Here is a 17,504-nt window from a genome sequence, read left to right on the forward strand (position 1 = left end):
TTTATTTTGCCCATTTCTCTAGAGTGTTAATCTTTTATATTTCAATTTTTAGGGGACTTAACCCACTTCCTAGTTTTTAGGTGTGAATATTTCTTTTCAGTTGTTACATTTCATTTTGTTTTTTTTTTTGGTTTTGTTTTTGTTTTTGGAGACATGGTTTCTTTGTGTAACAGCTCTGGCTGTTCTGGAACTCTCTCTGTAGATCAGGCTGTCCTTGAACTCACAAAGATCTGCCTGCCTCTGCCTCCAAGTGCTGGGATTAAAGGTGTGAGCCACTACTGTCCAGGTTTTTGTTTTGTTTTGTTGTTGTTCTTTTTCATTTTTTTAAAGTTTGCAAAATGTTAATTTTTTATATAGTTGAAATTAACTGGTTTTGAGTTTTAAGGCACAGTTAAGAAGGATTCTTTTTTCCTAGATTGCAAAGAGATCCAAGTAAGTTTTCCTCTGGAACTTGAATTTTCTAACATTTGAGATTCATCTTGGGCTGGTTTGAGGCACAGTTTGAATTCTGTACGCCTTTAATCCCAGCACTCAGGAGGCAGAGGCAGGCGGATCTCTGTGAGTTCGAGGACAGCCTGGTCTATAGACCGAGTTCCAGGAAAGGCATCAAAACTACACAGAGAAACCCTGTCTTGAAAAACAAACAAACACCACCACAAAGAATCCATTCACAAAACTGACCTGAAACAGTTATTTATCATATCATAAAATGGATCTATAATTGCATCTAATTCTGGCTTCAGCTATCCTGTTGGCCTATCTGGCTCCTGTGTCTGAATACCAACAATCTACAGTACCCTACACATTCATAACCAATTTTTAGCATCAAGCAGAGCCTGTTTCATGGCCCCTACTCTACCTCCAGTCAATACTGCTGGTTTTTACAGCCCCTCCCCCCTCCTCACTACGCTGGGGAGTTGTCTATTTCCCCTACAGTCAGCTTGTCTGTTCCAGGAGAAAGAGAAGAAAAGAAAACAGCAGTATTTCTTTAGAAATCACCTCAGACTTAGAGGCTGAAGGAGAATGATAACTTTACATCCAGTCTTCTTACTCCTTCGCTAAGAACAGGGCACACACTTGTGTCTCTTCAAGTCTACTTTTATGCTTTTTATTTTGATTTACAATTTTTAATTATCTTTTATTTATTCACTGGGGAGGGTACCGCAGCACATGTGTGGAGGTCAAAAGAGGACAACTTGTGGAAGTCGGCTCTCTCCTTCCACCGTGTGGGTCCCAAGGACCAAGCTCAGGTCAGGAGGCTTGGTGGCAGGTGCCCTTACCCACTGAGCCCTGCTGCTGGGGCCCATGCTTTGAGTTTTTGAGACAAGCCTCACAGTCCAGGCTGGTCTGAAACTTACCATCCATCCCCTGCTTCAGATTCCAAATCCTGGGATCCCAAGGCCTGCCCACCAATGAAGACATGATTGATTTATCTACATGTTACCACTGTAAAGGTAGTAAGTCCTCTAACCGAATATGATTTGTTTGTAGGAAGGCTATTGATTTCTTAGGCTATCTTTTTAAGTCACTGCACAAAACGGTCTACAGTCACTAAAAGCAAAGAGATCTTGATTCCCCCATTGGCTTTCAAAGAGCCTTAAGTCTTTTCTCAGTGACAATCTTGTCACTGTGGTTAAGTGCGATCATAGGAAGAACAGACTCACCTTGGTGTACTCATCTTTGGCCTTGGTGAGCATCTGTAAGATATCTACTTCTCTGCCCTCTCCTGAACTCAGGGTCACTGGGGAGGATCCTGCTCCAGCTCCATGACAGGCTTTCAACTGCTCACACTGAGTGAGGCTAGAAAAAAAAGGGAAATATCAGGGAACTAGTCAAAACAAATGCCATCACTCCAGTTCTCTCCCAAGGGTTTTCATCCCATTAGAGCCATCTTAGAAAGACTACTCAGGCATTTGAAACAGAGAATGAGAGATGAGGTCTTGAGTCAACTGGCCACATATGCAAATCCAGGGTATGAGTCAGCAAGCTATGACCTGTGGGTGACAGCCTGCCCGACCTGTTTTTGTAAAGAGAATAACAGAGTGCTCACTGTTCAGCACATCAGCCACAGCTGCTTTTACATTGTAGCATCAGAACTGTCGCTGACATGGAGGAAGCCTTCCAAAGAACAGACATTCAACAGGAATGACCGGCATGACACAGAGATCCCCCTCCTTCCCAAATACCTCAAGGTCAAGCCAGGTGGACAGGACCACCTCAGATCTGGTAGCTTTCTGGAAATTTGGAGGTACCAAAAAGGTCACATCCTAACACTGACCACATGGTTCTAAATGCTGCTGGGAAACATAAAGAAAAAAACTAAAACCTCTTCTTTGGCTTGTTTTGAGTTGCAGCCCAAATTCTTTTGTTAAAGCCATGAAGTTAACGGTAAAGCAAGACCTGTGAAGTTACCAAGAGATTTTATTCTAACTAGAGAAGGGATCTGAATCCTCGCTAATCAACTGCTCATTGCTAGTAACAATCATTTTCCTGCCTGAGCTGTTAGGCAATCACTGCAGAATGCTACCAGCTTTACCATGACCTCTTGGCTGCGCTATGGGGTATTTTTTTAATCCATATGAATCCTGCTATTATTATCCCTTGAACAATTTACAACAACATGAAATGTTTAAGGAACTAGTTGTTATGGTGGTAAATACCAGTTTGAACACACTTAATCACCATCTGGGACTTGAGCGGGTGGCCTAAAATTAGCTCTCACAAGCGAGAATTTCAGGAGTCAATTTTATTTATAAGAATGTGTTCCCTGGTTTTCATTCCCTTGGGAGGAGGGTCACTTTTTCATTTCAGTGCCCCTGGATTTAGAAATGAATACTGGTTCTTTACAGACAGAACATCTCATCCGGGTGGGGAGCAGCTAGCCTAGGCAGAGACCCAGCTTCATGAACTCACTTCATCCTGAGGCTCTTGGCCATTTGCATAAACAGCAGCAAAACTGAACAGCCAAGCAGAGTCCACCAACTTCACCTGGCCTCGTTTTGATGCAAACTAGGGGAGCTGAGAGGAGGAAAGTGGTTGGCAATGTAGAAGCACCTCAGAACCAGTATGTGAGACAAATAACTGGGGCGGGGGGGGGGGTGGGGTGGGAAGGTAGGGAGGGAGGAGGGAGAGAGAGAGAGAGGGAGAGAGGGGGAGAGGGAGAGAGGGGGAGAGGGAGAGAGGGGAGAGGGAGAGAGGGGGAGAGGGGAGAGGGAGAGAGAGGGAGAGGGGGAGAGAGGGAGAGAGAGGGGGAGAGAGGGAGAGAGACTGCACTGATTGCTAAATGAACACGGATTCTGACCTTCCCAGATAGGAGAACTAAAGACAATTTTAAGCACTTGGTATTTGAGGCACTGGGGATTCTGAGTTCTGAACACAGTTTAGGAAGCTGTAAAAGGGTAGGCAGGAAGTAGAGTATTAAAGCCTTGGGGGCACCCTTTCAGGATGACTTTGCATGTTCTTTTTCCTGATGGACACATCCAGAGAAAATACTACTTATTTACAAATGAAGAAAACACCAAAGAAACCCCCCATGGCCGAACCAGCCACAGCACTCGGGGCAGAACAAGGCACATCATGCAGATGGTGGACCTAGAGAAAGCACAGAAGCCGTTTCTTTCTCCTTTTTCATTTAGTAAGCAGTGTTCAGTGTTTTTGGGGTCCTGTTGAAGATGATGGCTGAGAAACACTTCCTGGTAAAGTTAGTGTTGCTTCACACACTTAGAAGCGTGAGTCAAAGCACCCGGTACTAGGAAATACTTGGCCTTTTAATACTTACTTTTTCATCAGTTTTGCAATTCTTTGGCACTCTTCCTTATCATAAAACCAAATTCCATAAATGGACACTGGGGAAAAACACATCAAACAAGCCATAAGCATCTTCAAAGTCACACAATGGAAGAAATTCCCTTTCTGTCTTAGAGGAAAATATATAATGGTCAGTTGTGGAATGAATTTGTTTGATTTATTACTAAATAAATGAAGCCAGTCACTGGAGTTCCATGTCAAAGGCAAGCACTCTACTGGAAGTGCTGAGGACTTTGTGCACACACTGAAGCAGCTTCCCTAACGGTGCAGCCTCTAGCTCGACAGGCAGTTGGTAAATGCTTCTTACACAAGTGGCTACAGATTGAAAACGAGACCAGGATTTCTAAACTGCTTGGCTTTGAGACTTCATTGTTTCTATATTCCATTTGCACATTTCATAAACACATTTCATCTTTATTTTTAAATATTCAGAAACCTGATGCTCAAATTATGCCTAGAAACCTCCTTCCCGCTCCTTCTCCCAAGAATATGTTAACTGAAAAATTGGCAGTGAGTTATTAGGATAGGGAACTAGAAAAAATATATTTAAAAATAAATTTCATTTTAAAATGTCCATACAGAAAATTTACAAATGTTGGAAGGTTAGGTATGACTATGGTGTAACCATTTAGCAATGAACAGAAATGTAGTATAACTGTGGTTGATTCATTTAGTAATTTTCAAATAAGTTATCTATTAAATTTGGTATATATCTAGCTCCATCACTTTTGTAGTAGAGGCTAAAACAGTTGCAGGATACATTTGTAAATATCTAGTTGAGGTCCTGGTAATATATGCAAAGATTCCTATAAATAATACACATGAACTACATGGACATTAAAAACTTCACTGAAAACAGCAGCAATATTATGATAGAGGAATGAAAATTAGCAAAAAGTATTTTAAAGGAAAACAAAAAATTAAAAAAATATGAACTTTCAAAGCATTTAATTATTTTGTATAAAGATAGTTATGATTGTCTAAAAACACCTTTTTCTGTTCATTCATCTCACCATGCAGACATGAACTGTCTGCCCCAGGATAGTACTGATATAAATATCCAAAGGCACAGGAAATATCTTTTTAATGCTATTTTAAGCAGGTATCAGAAAAAAGCTTTATGAATCTAAATCACTAACTTGCCAAAAGTTGAGACATTAAACTTCATTTTTATACTGATTTGAGTACAGACAGAATCTTTTGACAAAAAGATTTATTTTAGTTTGTGTGTGTGTGTGTGTGTGTGTGTGTGTGTGTGTGTGTGTGTATGTGTGCGCGCGCGCACATGCCTGCAGGTACACCCACAGGCCAGAAAGGGTGTCAGATCCATTGGTACTGGAGTTGCAGATAGCTGAGCTTCCAGATGTGGGTGCTAGGAACCCAATCTGGTCCTCTAGAAAAGCAGAAAGTGCTCTTACCCCGAGACATCTCTCCAGCCCATGCACGCAGAACGTTTACCTCAGACACCTACATCTGGAAGAAGGGGCAAAGGAGATGACACCTCCGGTTTTCTCAACAGGGCACTCTCTGAGACAGAAACGCACACATCCATCCACAGCACTATGACAAACCTAAGAATATTGAGCACATCAGTGTTCTCCAATCAATGTGCTGTGCGTGCTTTCACACCGAAATAAAACCTTTGCGTCAAGATTAAATATGATTCTGGAAACTGAGGTTCCAGGCTCCTTCCCACCGACCGGAAGTCAATCTCCACTCAGACCCCCTAGACTCCTGTCCTCTTGTCCTTGTAAGCCAGGCTGGATCACTGGCACTCAGCCCCATGAGCCTGCTTTCTTTGTCTCAGTTACAATAGGTGCTGTGGACCATTTGCTGCAGTGAAATCTTGCCTTTTTTGAGAATAAATTTTCCCAATGGCAAGTCAGGAACTCATGGTGCAACCAGACACTAAAGCCCGGTGACAGAGAAGATGGCAATGGGCGTCTTACTGGGACTACACTAACAAGCATTCCAGGTGCCACTCTGCCTCCTCTGTGACGCTTGACACACAGAGCTACAGGGCATCCATAAGGGCAGGATGCCAAGGAACAGAACCCTCCTGAAATCTTCATCACCACGAGATGCTGACATACAGGTTTCGGACAGAACAACAGACAACCCTCAAATGTTAAAGCCCGATGAAGGAAATACTGGTACCTCATGGAGATTTACCCGAGGCAACATGGTTTTTAACATTCAGATGGGACCATTTGAAACAACTCTTCACCCGGTTAATATTTAGCTTGAACATAAGGTTTAAATAGGCAAGGGGAGGGGAAGATAAAACAGAAATTTACCAGCATTCCTGGCTACTAAAAGGAGCACCAAGATAGAGGACTGGGCCTGTGCTTTCTTCTCCTTAAAATAGTTTTGCAGCTCAGCAGCCCTGTGAATCCATGGACGTCCACATTCCAGCTCAAGTTCTCTGCGGCGTGGGCCCAAGCCTCCACCCCCCCAGGCCTATCATTTGTCCACACAAGAGGCTGTGCCAGACAGCTCGGGGTGATATACAAAGACCAGGACTCATCAGGCCTTCAGGAGGTGATGAGCTGACAGGCTGACAGAAGCCATTTGCTTCACATTTCCATCCAAGGGCTCCACGGGGGAAGGGCTTGTCTCTGCACAGGTCTGAAGGCAGCCGCAAAGGCAGAAGAAGGGTTCGGCAGAGGAGAACCAAGGAAGGAGTGTGCTTTCAGGGCTCTAACCTGAAAGTAAGCGCCTGAATTCCAGGCTGAGTGCTAGGCCCCTATGCGCTTTATGGCCCTCAAAGGTGGCCACAGAAATCAGCTCTGAGTTTCTAAAGAGTACAAGGAAAAACTACACGTGGGATGACTGTTTAGTTGTGGAATTAGCTGTTAGCACCCCACTGGAAGTCACCATGATTCGCGCCTTCGTTCAGCCGTCCACACCCCCATACCAGCCGCTTTCCAGTCACCTGTCTGAGGAAACAGAGGGCAAGTTCAAGGGCAAGGTGATACATGAAGCTCAACTCAACTGTTTCTACATCTCTCCTGGAGGTAAGAAACCCAGAGCGGAGCAGAGAAAAGGGAAGCGTGTTGAGAGCTCCACTAGGAAGGAGGACTAGGAGGTTCTCCAGCACATGCTCCCACATGCCTATGCAAGCCTTGTTTTAGTGGGACTTCTCACCACACTGTGGGGAAGTTGGGCTTGAACTGCCCTTTCCTGATGCCATGCTTGAACAGTTCTCCATAGAAAACAGCCTGTCTGTGGTAAAATGCCTGTCTCCCCATGTGCTCTCAACTCCTTAAGAGACTGAGGAGTGCAAAATGGCCACATTAGAGTCCATGTCTGGGTTTTGTGGGCACATACAGACAAGGGTGAGCAAGCTGGCTGTTCTTGATGACGACAATAATTCTTTAGTTTCTTCAGCAGGAAGCCTGAAAGCCAATCAAGTCTCAATGGGCCAATTAAATGGTCATTAGAGGCAGTATCAAATGTCACTTAAATGCGCGTTTTCACTTGCGCCCACTGGCTCCCATTAGTAGAGCACAGCAGTTCATTCTGGATGAATGAAAACAGGACCCGCCTCACCCTGTCTGTGCTCCTAATAAATGTTTTTATTTAATATGACCCTTAAGACATTTACATTCATTCTCTACTTTATGCCAAGTACTTTTCAACTCAAAACCATTTAATGAGGATCCGGGCTAAAATCTTTAAAGACAGCACATACCTACATGGCCAGTGAACGGCACATGGATACGTGAGGGGTGCACAGCAAACTCTAAGTGGGAGTTGCGGTTTGATTATGCTTTCTCATCCAAAAGTCTCCTCCTTCCCCTCCCCCCTTTCTTTCTTCCTCCTCTTCACTTACTCCTGTAAAAGGGTCAGGCCATTCGTTTGCCCACGAAAGCTCTCAGTTCTCTCTTTACTGGAAACCTGGCAGAAATCAGTTCTACAAACTATGGGCATTTGAAATTAACTAAAATAATAATAATAATAATAATAAGTTTCTTCAGACCCCACTTAGGTTCTGGTCTTCCTCAACTGAGTGAAAAAGTAATCTCTACCCCAGTGTATAATTGGCGTAAACACCTGTTTGGTGGACTTGGTTCAAACACGTTTTTTGGTTGTTTTTTTTGGTTTATTTTTACTGTCCCATTTACCCAGTTCAAGCTGTTATCTGGCCATGCTGAAGACGTCTGCTTCTTAGAGGCCCGTGGAAGCACATATAGTACCCACCTGTCTGCAAGTTTTAACACATTTTAGAAGGAGAAAGTCACTCACAAAGGAGCTGCAGCCACGAGGAGTGTGCAGCTCAGGGACGCCCCCTCCAGGAGCCTCTGTGGCTACACCAAGCTCCATGAGCCAGCCAAATGACTTTCCCAGTTTTACTTATTTTCTCTAAAATATGCTCCTGACAGTCCTCCAAATATGATACATAAAGTCTCAAAAAAAAAAAAAAAAAACGTTTACATGCTTTGATTTGATTTCCAAGCTTGGTTACGAAAGACGGGAACCAGTCTGTGTTCGGGTTTGTTTGGATTTGATCACATTTTGTTTATTTGTGTGTATATGTGTGTGGGCACAAAGGCGCCACCGCGTGTGCGCGTGTGCGTGGAGGTCCAAGGACAACTGGCCAGAGTCAGTTCTCTCCTTCAGCTATGCATGCTCTGGGGATCGAACTCAGGTCAGCAACCGTGACGACAGCACCTTCACCTAATGAGCCATCCCACCAGCCCTCTGCTCTGAGACAGGGCTTTGCTATGTAGTCCAGGTTGGCCTTGACCTCATAGTCCATCTTACTTTGTGGATTACCTGAAATTTGTATTTTTTAAACCAGAGTTGGCCAGGACTTTCAGAATAAGGAAGGAAATGACTCTGGGGGAGGGAGGGAAGCTGGAGAGACTTGCATCAATTGCAATGTCTAGAGTGGCACTTGCAGGCTGGGCTGTGTCCTGGCTCCATAGATGGGGAACCGAGGCCACAGCTGGCTGGCTCTGCATCAGTCCTGTTCTACAAAACTCTGCTTCCCTTTGGCATGCTCGTTCATGCCTTTAAAGTAATGTTCTTTCATTCACCTTCCGCTCTGGCTTTACTGACCAAACACGGACACGTCTTGTAAAACAAAATCTTCACTGGCCCCAGAGCAGCTACATAGCATTGTTATCTTTGGCCCTGGGTCTGGTTCTTTTCATATGACATAGTTTTACTGCACCTCACAAATCAGCAGTCCTGATCCCATGATCTTGGGATACTGGAAGGTTCACAGCTGACGAGAAGCGGTTGCTATTTAATGGCACTGGGAGCAAAGAGGAGAAAACCTGAGCCGTAAAAACAAACTGCCCATTCCAAATAAACCAACTGTTTTAGAATGCTGATGCTATTAAAACTCAAGAGCTCCAAACCTGACAGCCAAAGCATTATCATTTAAATCAATATGCATTTCCAACCATCAATAAGAACGTGTTACTTTAAAAGTAAAAGATGTAGTCTGCTTTCAGAAAGTTTCATTTATGACAAAGATCACATGTGTCATTAGACTTTCTAATCTCAGAGTCACTGTCCTCCTCACTGGGGATGCTTGACATCTCATCAAAGTCAGAGCAATCGTCACCATACACTAAATCCCTTGTTTTATTTCTCTCAGGGGAAGTTACTTTATTTCCTCTAAGAAATTTAACAGAGTAAAGAAATGCCAAAAAAAAAAAAAAAAAAAAAAAAAAAATTAAGAATCAGGAAAACCCTGGATTAATAGTAACAGAAATAGGAACAACTTAATCTGTTTGGTTGACCACTTGTTTATCTCCATTTTATTCATAATTTTGCTGATAAATTTCAAAATCTGGGCCACAAATATCAAATGGATTCCCTAAGACATTCCTCTACGTCTCTGAGCTCCCATCTACCCTTGAGTCCCACCGTCTGCACTCTTCCTGGGATAAACTTGAGTGGTGTTCTTTGCCCCCAGTCGTTTTGGGTATCCTTGTACTAAAAACGTCCTACTCAGGTGTTTACACATCTCCTCCCCGCATCAGACCACAGCTCCTGGAGGACTCCAACAACGCAGCACAGACAGCAGCAGCACGTGCAGTCAGTCAGCAAGTGTCTCTAGCCAAAGACTGTTACTGATAACCCTTGCCACAGTTAGTATCAGTTCTGGCTTAATTAACCATCACGGACCAGACAGGCTGGAGTCCTCTGCCAAATGGTCCACTCTACCAGAGAGCAGGCAGCGGTTCTCATAAGGCCCGTACATTCTTCTAACGTCGCGGAGGGCCGACTTTGCTTCAAGCACTTCACAGCCTTAGGTGTAAGCCTCAGTGCTAGGACTGTGCCATTCAGATGTGGGTTTCCAGAAACCACATATTCCACTGACTTGGTGCTGGGCAGACACTAATGTACTTATTACGAGTGTTTATGATCGCAACAGTTCTACCCCATCGTTCTGCTTGCTTGACTACTACTCCCATCGGCAACTGGGAGACAAAGAACACATTTCTCTTCCTTACAGATGATCACAGGACTCGGTGCAGCAAACAATTATGATCCTCACATGCTAGTCACCTAAGTTACCTTAATTATTCCAACAACACTCTGAAATGCTATTATCATAAATGAGCATCAACAAAGGGAAATAAATCTTGTCTCATAATTAGAGTTTGCGATGCTTAGAGCTAAACATAAAACAACATTTTTATAGGTCAAAAATGGTTCTCAAAAGGAAAGCCCCCAAAGCAGACTTCCTCATATTTGAGTCGGATGGTTTAAGGAAGCGTTTGATGAGGACAGCGCAGCTTTGCTGAAGCAGATCACTGAGAAGCGCTAAGGTTTGGGGCAGAGGCTCTGTAGCCAGTGAGGAGAGGAGTGAACCAGGGGCTCTGTACTTCAGTCATTCTGACCTTTATCTACTGTGGACACAGGAGACACTGAGTGTTCCCGAAGCTCTTCATGTTGAAAACAAGTCAGGTTTCGGTTCTGTTCCGAGGGGAGAACTAGGGGTTGTGTATGGAATGATTCCAACACCAGCTCGTGGCCTAATTTCACTCTTTCTCCTGGACCCTTAACATTAAGATTCCTTCTGGAATCAACTAACCTTGATTCCAGAACATGATTATCTGAAACTATCTTGGGATTTTTGAACAAAAACCAGCAGTATAAAAATAGAATACAAAATGTACACCAACACTGTGCAGCCATCCTGCCTACTCCCTGTATGTTGAGGCAGGGCGAGTGAACGAGGCTTCTCTCAGAAAGCATGGAGGGGAATGTTCTGGAATACAGTTTTTCTCTGCCAAGATTTAGGCTTTTTATCACAGCAAATTTGGCTCTCTCAAACAAAATATAAAAGACTGTACAACCACAAGCCACAAATGCAGCATATGAATGGAAACATCATCACTATGTGAATGCTTATTTCCTTGCAATGCCAAGAATCTTGCATCTGTATGGCTGAGGACAAAGCATAAGTGACTTCATTTAGATTTTACTCCACAGTAGCTGCATATTACCTATAATGTATCACTTTGCCTCACAGATTCTTCCTTACCCAAGCACGCCAATATTATTCCACTGAGTGAGCTTCAAGATGTGTGTGTGTGTGTGTGTGTGTGTGTGTATAAAATTCGCAAAGTCCCACCCGTGAGTGCCCTAACATTCTACAGTGGAAGTGCACGGTCCTTAGGCTGAGTGCTCTGGGAAAGGAGTATGGCTTGTCCAGGTGGTGTGGGGTGCTGACAGGAACCTGTTTCAGGAGCTATGATTTGTGGAAACCAAAATTATGATAGCCAGTACTCAGAGTGAAATACTGCCTTACCTGACGTCTTCTGGAGCTTTCTGTAACTGACAGAATGCCAGTTTTTACATAAGTCGTCTCCTTTAGATCCTTTCAGCCTGAGCAGAGTACTGACAGAATCAATGGTAATTCTGGATTTAAGGCTAGAGTGACAAGTTTCATGACTCAAGTTGTAGGAGGTGTGCAATCCTTAATCACTTGTTACAGCGTGTCAGCTCTGTGCACAGGGCCATAATAAAGAAGCCAGCTTTTCACACAAACTGAGATTCACTAAGTGGGGTGGTCTGAAAGAAAATGGCCCCCATAGGGAGTGGCACTAATGGGAGGTGTGGCCTTGTTGAAGAAAGTGTGTCACTGTGGGGGCGGGCTTTGAGGTGTCCTATGCTCAGGATACAGCCCAGTGTGTCAGTTGACTTCCTGTTGCCTGTAAGATGTAGGACTCTCAGCTACTTCTCCAGCACCATGTCTGCCTGCATGCTGCCATGCTCCCTGCCATGATGATAATGGACTGAACCTCTGATCTGTAAGCTGCCACCTCAATTAAGTATTTTTCTTTATAAGAGTTGCCGTGGTCATGGTGTCTTTTCACGGCAATGGAAACCCTAAATAAGACACTGAGCATATAAGTTTTGACTTTCAGAGACCTTCTTCCTCTCTTATCAAGAAGCTCACTAGAGTCCTTAAAGGTTGCCAAGGGCAGCAATCACACCTACCACATACAATAAGAGCCTCAATTTGTATAGATGCCTGTTCGGAGTGAATGTGAAAAGTCAAGGTCTTTGTCTCCTGCTCTGCATTATTTGTGGCTTGGATGAGTTTCCCATGAGGCTCTTATATTACTTACTGGGCAGGTCTGGAAGAGAAAAGCATGCTATTGTTATTCTTGCAAATATCAAGTTTCTGTCTAAAAAAAGAATGTCAAGGACTTTTAGCTATCTAATTACTTTAAAGATGTGTGTTGCCCTTCAATGGTTTGAGGAGCTCAATTGCATTCCTAGAATTTAAGTCTGTAAAATGGTGTGCATAGACATTCTGAGGATGAAGCCCAAAGCCTGGTACATGGAAGGCAATCAAAAACATACCTGAAGAGGGGAAGGAGGAGGGAGGGAGGCAGGGAGGAAGGCAGGGAGGGAGGGAGGCAGGGAAGTGAAGAAGAATCATCAGATTCTATGGCCCCAACAGGATTAGAGATTACTACTTGAGAGGGCTGGAGAGATGGCTCAGTGGCTAAGAGCACTTATTGCACTTACAGAGGACTCAGGTCCATTTCCCAACACCCGCATGGTGGCTCACAACCATCTGTATCACTAGTTTCAGAGGATCCAAAGCCCTCTTCTGACCTCTATACATATCAGGCTTGCACGTGGTGCACAGACATACATGCAGGCAAGATATTCATACACATTAAAATAAATAAATCTAAAAATTAAAAATGTACTACTGGAGAGTATCAATACACCAGTGTACATCCTACAATGGAAAACATAAGCTCAGTTGTCTATGGGCAGTAACGAGGCTTTCACTTGCTCTGCAGTGCGTTTCCATAGGCTTTGCTTTTCCCCTGTCAGCTGCTTTTATACCATCTGTCTGAGTGAGTCTAAGGTTAGAGGTATCAAATCTCAGGGCATTAGAACCTGCTGAGCTGGAAGACTTTTATTCCTCTAAAATCTTGAAATCTAGGGGTCTTAAGAAGGCTAAATCCCATCCAAGAGGTAGAGGAAGGTGGATCTCTGTGAGTTTCAGGCCAGCATGGCCTACATAGCGGGTTCCAGGACAGCCAGGGTTATACAGGGAAACCCTGTCTAAAACCAAAAACAAAAACAAACAAAAAAACAAAACCCAAGGAAAAGCCCAAATCCATGAGGGAATCACACAGTTCAGTCTTGGTCACTGCTTTGTATCAGTCTGAGAGGCAGGACTGTCACACTGACCATGAGGTGGGGAATAGGGAACGCTGGACAACCTTGTGGCTATTATAAATCAATCACTCCAAGCAGAATGTCTTCAAAGCTTTGTTTTAAGCACACTGATGATTAGAATTCGAGACAAAATCATTAGACATCATGCCACACATACCAAGCAATTCCTTATCCTGATCCGTTTATTTTCTAGGCCCATGTGGAATCACAGAACACAATTAAAATATAAGATACAGTCTCTGTCCACAAGGGACCTGAAACTTACTACTTATGCCTACATAGTAACTTATTGATTTATGGTATTATAATGGCAGAGCAAAGGTTTTTCAGAACACATTCTAAGTATAGTGAGCAATGCTCCTTCCAAATTATGCCCAACTTTTATTTGTCAATTTGACTTTCATACTGCTGTTATTTATTTTTATATATACAGGTACAATTTAGCTGAAGCTCTAGAATAAATTAAATATGTTCTTTGTAACAGCCATCAAGAAAATGCTTGAAATTTCATTTTAAAACTATTGATTACTTATTATATACTGTGTTGGGAAAAGGACTGTAGAAAAGATGTTAGAAAATTGCATCTCTGCTCGAAAACTGGCTATTTAAAAAGTGAATTCTGTGACAAAAACAAAAAAATCACTGCAGATGCTAAGGGGAGACATGGGTCTCACTGGCTCTCAGACTTCCTAACCCTAGCATGTGAGCATTACTAGGCGGTTAATACAAGAGATGTTTAATAAGGGTCTGGGATGTGATTAAGTGTGACAGTGCTTGTCTATCATACCCAAGGCCCTGAGATTCAAGGGAGAGGGGAAGAAGAGGGGGAGGAGTGGGGGGAGGGGAGAGAGGGGAGAAGGTAGAAGGGATCAGAGGGGTGAGAAGGGAGGGGAGATTTTTCAGAGCATAGGTTTTTTTTTTTGTTTTTGTTTTTTTTTTTACATTTCTGAATCAATGCTGGACTCACGCTGGTAATGTGGCTGTATACTCCTTAGGGGAAATACTTGAGACCAGAGTGTTTCAGATTTCAGTTTTGTTTTGTTTTTCTCATGTTAGAACATTTGCATAGACTTCACCTGTTACTCATCTCCAACCTGAAAACCCACAATCCACACTTGATCTTAGCCCAGCTGAGAAGAACTGAAAATCTCAAATCTAAACCTTTAGACTGTCAATTCGGCATTCAAAATAGTTTGGACTTTTTATTATTTTTAAAAATGTATGTGTATGGCTGCCTTGCCTCCATGTGGATCTGTGCACCACTTGTATGCCTGGTGCCCACAGATGCCAGAAGAGAGAGCTGGAGCCCCTTGAAGTTACAGACTACTATGAGCCACCATGTGGGTACTGGGAATTAACTAGGTCCTCTAGAAGAACAGCTAGTGCTCTTAGCTGCTGAGCTATCTCTCCAGACCCATTATCCTCATTGATAAAAAAGAAAACAGAATTTCCAAGAAAAAGTTACAAGAATTTCATAGGATAACCCATATAAAATCCAACACAGTGCCTGTCAGTCAGTAAATGTTTGTTGAATGAATGAATGCACACAATTTCACTTCTGATTTAATAACTATCTTATGTGCTTTTTACATCTTATTTTAAAAAGCTGTGCATGGCTGTGCATTAATATAATCCAAGGAGTGAGGAGGGGAAGTATTAAAGACAGGCACATTCCAGGAGTTGGTGGGTCAGCCATCCTAGAGAAAACAGCATGCTTCTAGTACATTGAGAGAACCTGTCTCAAAGGAAGAGTCCAGGAAAAACTAGAGGAAGATTTCTGACATCTTCCTCTGGTCTCTGCATGCACTCACAGGTGCACACCCCTGCACATTCATATGTCTGTCTGTCTGTCTCTCTCTCTCTCTCTCTCTCTCTCTCTCTCTCTCTCTCTCTCTCTCTCACACACACACACACACACACACACACACACCTGCACATCCATATGACACACACACACTGTGGTGGTTTGAAAGAAAATGGCACTATTAGGAGGTGCAGCTTTGTTGGTACAGTATATTTGTAGGTATGGCCTTTTTAGAGGAAATGTGTCACTGTGGAGGTGGACTCTAAGGTTTCCTATGCTCAGGGCACCACCCAGTGTCCCAGTCAACTTCCTGTTAATGTAGAACTCTCAGCTACTTCTCCAGCACCACATCTGCCTCCATGCCTCCATGTTCCCTGCCATGATGATAATGGACTGAACCTCTGAAATGCAAGTGGCCACTTCAATGAAACGTTCTTCTTTGTAAGAGCTGCCGTGGTCATGGTGTCTCTTCATGGCAATAGAAACCCTAAAACACACACACACACACACACACACACACACACATACATGTACGCGCAAGCTCACTTAGGTCAAATATCATGCAATAAACTCCAATAAAGCTCAGATTATAAACCTTTTTCTACAATAATTTATTTTGTCTGATTAAAATTCAAAATTACTTATTAAATTTTTTTCTTTACTAATTAAATGAAGAAGTTTGAGATTTTTTTTCTATTTTCTCATTTTCTCTTTTAGATTCACCTAATTGACTTTTTTCTTCCTCTGATGAGTCTAAAAAAATTATCTGAGGAAACTCGCCATGAAGCAGTCCAACTCTATTCTACTGCAATGGCAGATACTACTCATGAACTGTGTGGCTAGCAGAAGGCCAAGGGCCTCTGGAGGTCTGTATGGACCCCAAAGAGACAGTCACCATGAAAATAACCTTGCATGAAGCGAGGCTGCCTGGCCAAAGGGGCATTATCAGAGGGTTAGAAAGCCATATGCAACTGCACATAATCATCTGAGCTGTAAGAAACATTTGAGAGGTACCAGACCCTGATGGCCAGCATGATAAACCTTCTGTGGACCTTGGATGTCAGAGACTGAGAAGCTCTGATAAATAAGCCAAGACCAAACAACTGGACTCAAAGGCAATCAGCATCCAATGTCGAGGAGAACAAAATGGAGCAAAATGAACACAGAAGAGGGCCATGACATTGCCTTCAAATCTCTGCTCAACTGGTTTCATTTTTCTGTATAGGGGCTCGTTAGAAACAAGCACACATGCATTCCAAAGAGTGACTTCCACTCACAGTCACGCTCAACTGCAGGGGAGGCAGAGCAAGGGTGTGGAAGAGCAGCCAGGTCAGGGCTGTAGCTACACATGCTGGGCTGCTCTCACTTCCCCAAACCTCGCTTTTCTCATCTGTAAAATGCCAGTGAGAACAGAGCCAGATCATCAATAGAAGACCCACAGGTACGAACCATGCCCGATATCTTACATTAGAAATGACAAAAAATCAGGTAAAGGTAAATTTAATAATATACTTTATTTGGCCCTATTATCCAAAACAGTATCATTTCAAAATGCTAACCAATATAAAATCATAAGATTTCTAAAAATTCTTTCTTTCTTCCTTTTTGTGCTAAGACTTTGAAAACGTGTGCTTTAAACACACAACCCTGTTCCTTCAGACAAGCTACACTTCAAGGTCAACAGTCCCAGGTGGCTGTTCATCACTATCCTGGGCATACCTAGCTTCCTGTGTGCTCACTAACTCCATACAGCATTTTCTGTCACACAGGCCCTGGGAGACATAGGAAAGGTATTTTTTAAAATCAATGTATTAAAGAAATTTTACATTTTTGGTACTGTCTATGACATAATGCAATATATAAGAACTCAAAATATCTATAGTGACTATATCAATTATTTGTCCAAAATAAGTGACCAGGAATGATTAAGATAGGTCACGAGTACTCATTTATTCTATATTCACTTTTAAAGGTTTATTTTACACACACACACACACACACACACACACACTCACTACTTCATGTCTGGTCCATATGGAGGCTAGAAGAGGGTGTTGGATCCCCTGAAACTGTAGTTATAGACAGTTGTGAGCTGCCATGTGGGTGCTGGGAATCGAACCTGAGACTTGTGGAAAAACAGCCAATGGTCTTCAACTGCAGAGCCATCTATCTATTCTACATTCACGTTTGTGGCTTCTTTATTAGCACTTGAATATGT

General features: G+C 43.0%; 2 protein-coding genes across 25 annotated transcripts in view; one reads left to right on the plus strand and one right to left on the minus strand.

Annotated features, from left to right (window-relative positions):
* Positions 1 to 17,504, minus strand: part of Dcp1b (decapping mRNA 1B) — a 40,581-nt gene that overhangs the window by 11,759 nt on the left and 11,318 nt on the right. For all 6 annotated transcript variants that reach the window (XM_028880528.2, XM_028880529.2, XM_028880527.2 and 3 more), the window contains 2 exons: positions 3,779 to 3,845; positions 1,665 to 1,800 (listed from right to left, as the gene is read on the minus strand). In XM_028880528.2, coding sequence (XP_028736361.1) covers positions 1,665 to 1,800; positions 3,779 to 3,845 — 203 coding nt within the window. The remainder of the gene's footprint in view (positions 1 to 1,664; positions 1,801 to 3,778; positions 3,846 to 17,504) is intronic.
* Cacna1c (calcium voltage-gated channel subunit alpha1 C) overlaps positions 6,021 to 17,504 on the plus strand; it is a 659,151-nt gene continuing 647,667 nt past the window's right edge. For 7 of the 19 annotated variants that reach the window (XM_037204209.1, XM_037204213.1, XM_037204211.1 and 4 more), the window contains exon 1: positions 6,021 to 6,824. In XM_037204209.1, the coding sequence (XP_037060104.1) occupies positions 6,686 to 6,824 (139 nt within the window). In that variant the 5' untranslated portion in view covers positions 6,021 to 6,685. The remainder of the gene's footprint in view (positions 6,825 to 17,504) is intronic. The other 12 variants (XM_037204216.1, XM_037204219.1, XM_037204212.1 and 9 more) reach the window with 2 other exon arrangements.

Source organism: Peromyscus leucopus, chromosome 3 (assembly GCF_004664715.2).
Source record: "Peromyscus leucopus breed LL Stock chromosome 3, UCI_PerLeu_2.1, whole genome shotgun sequence".
NCBI classification, from domain to species: domain Eukaryota; kingdom Metazoa; phylum Chordata; class Mammalia; order Rodentia; family Cricetidae; genus Peromyscus; species Peromyscus leucopus.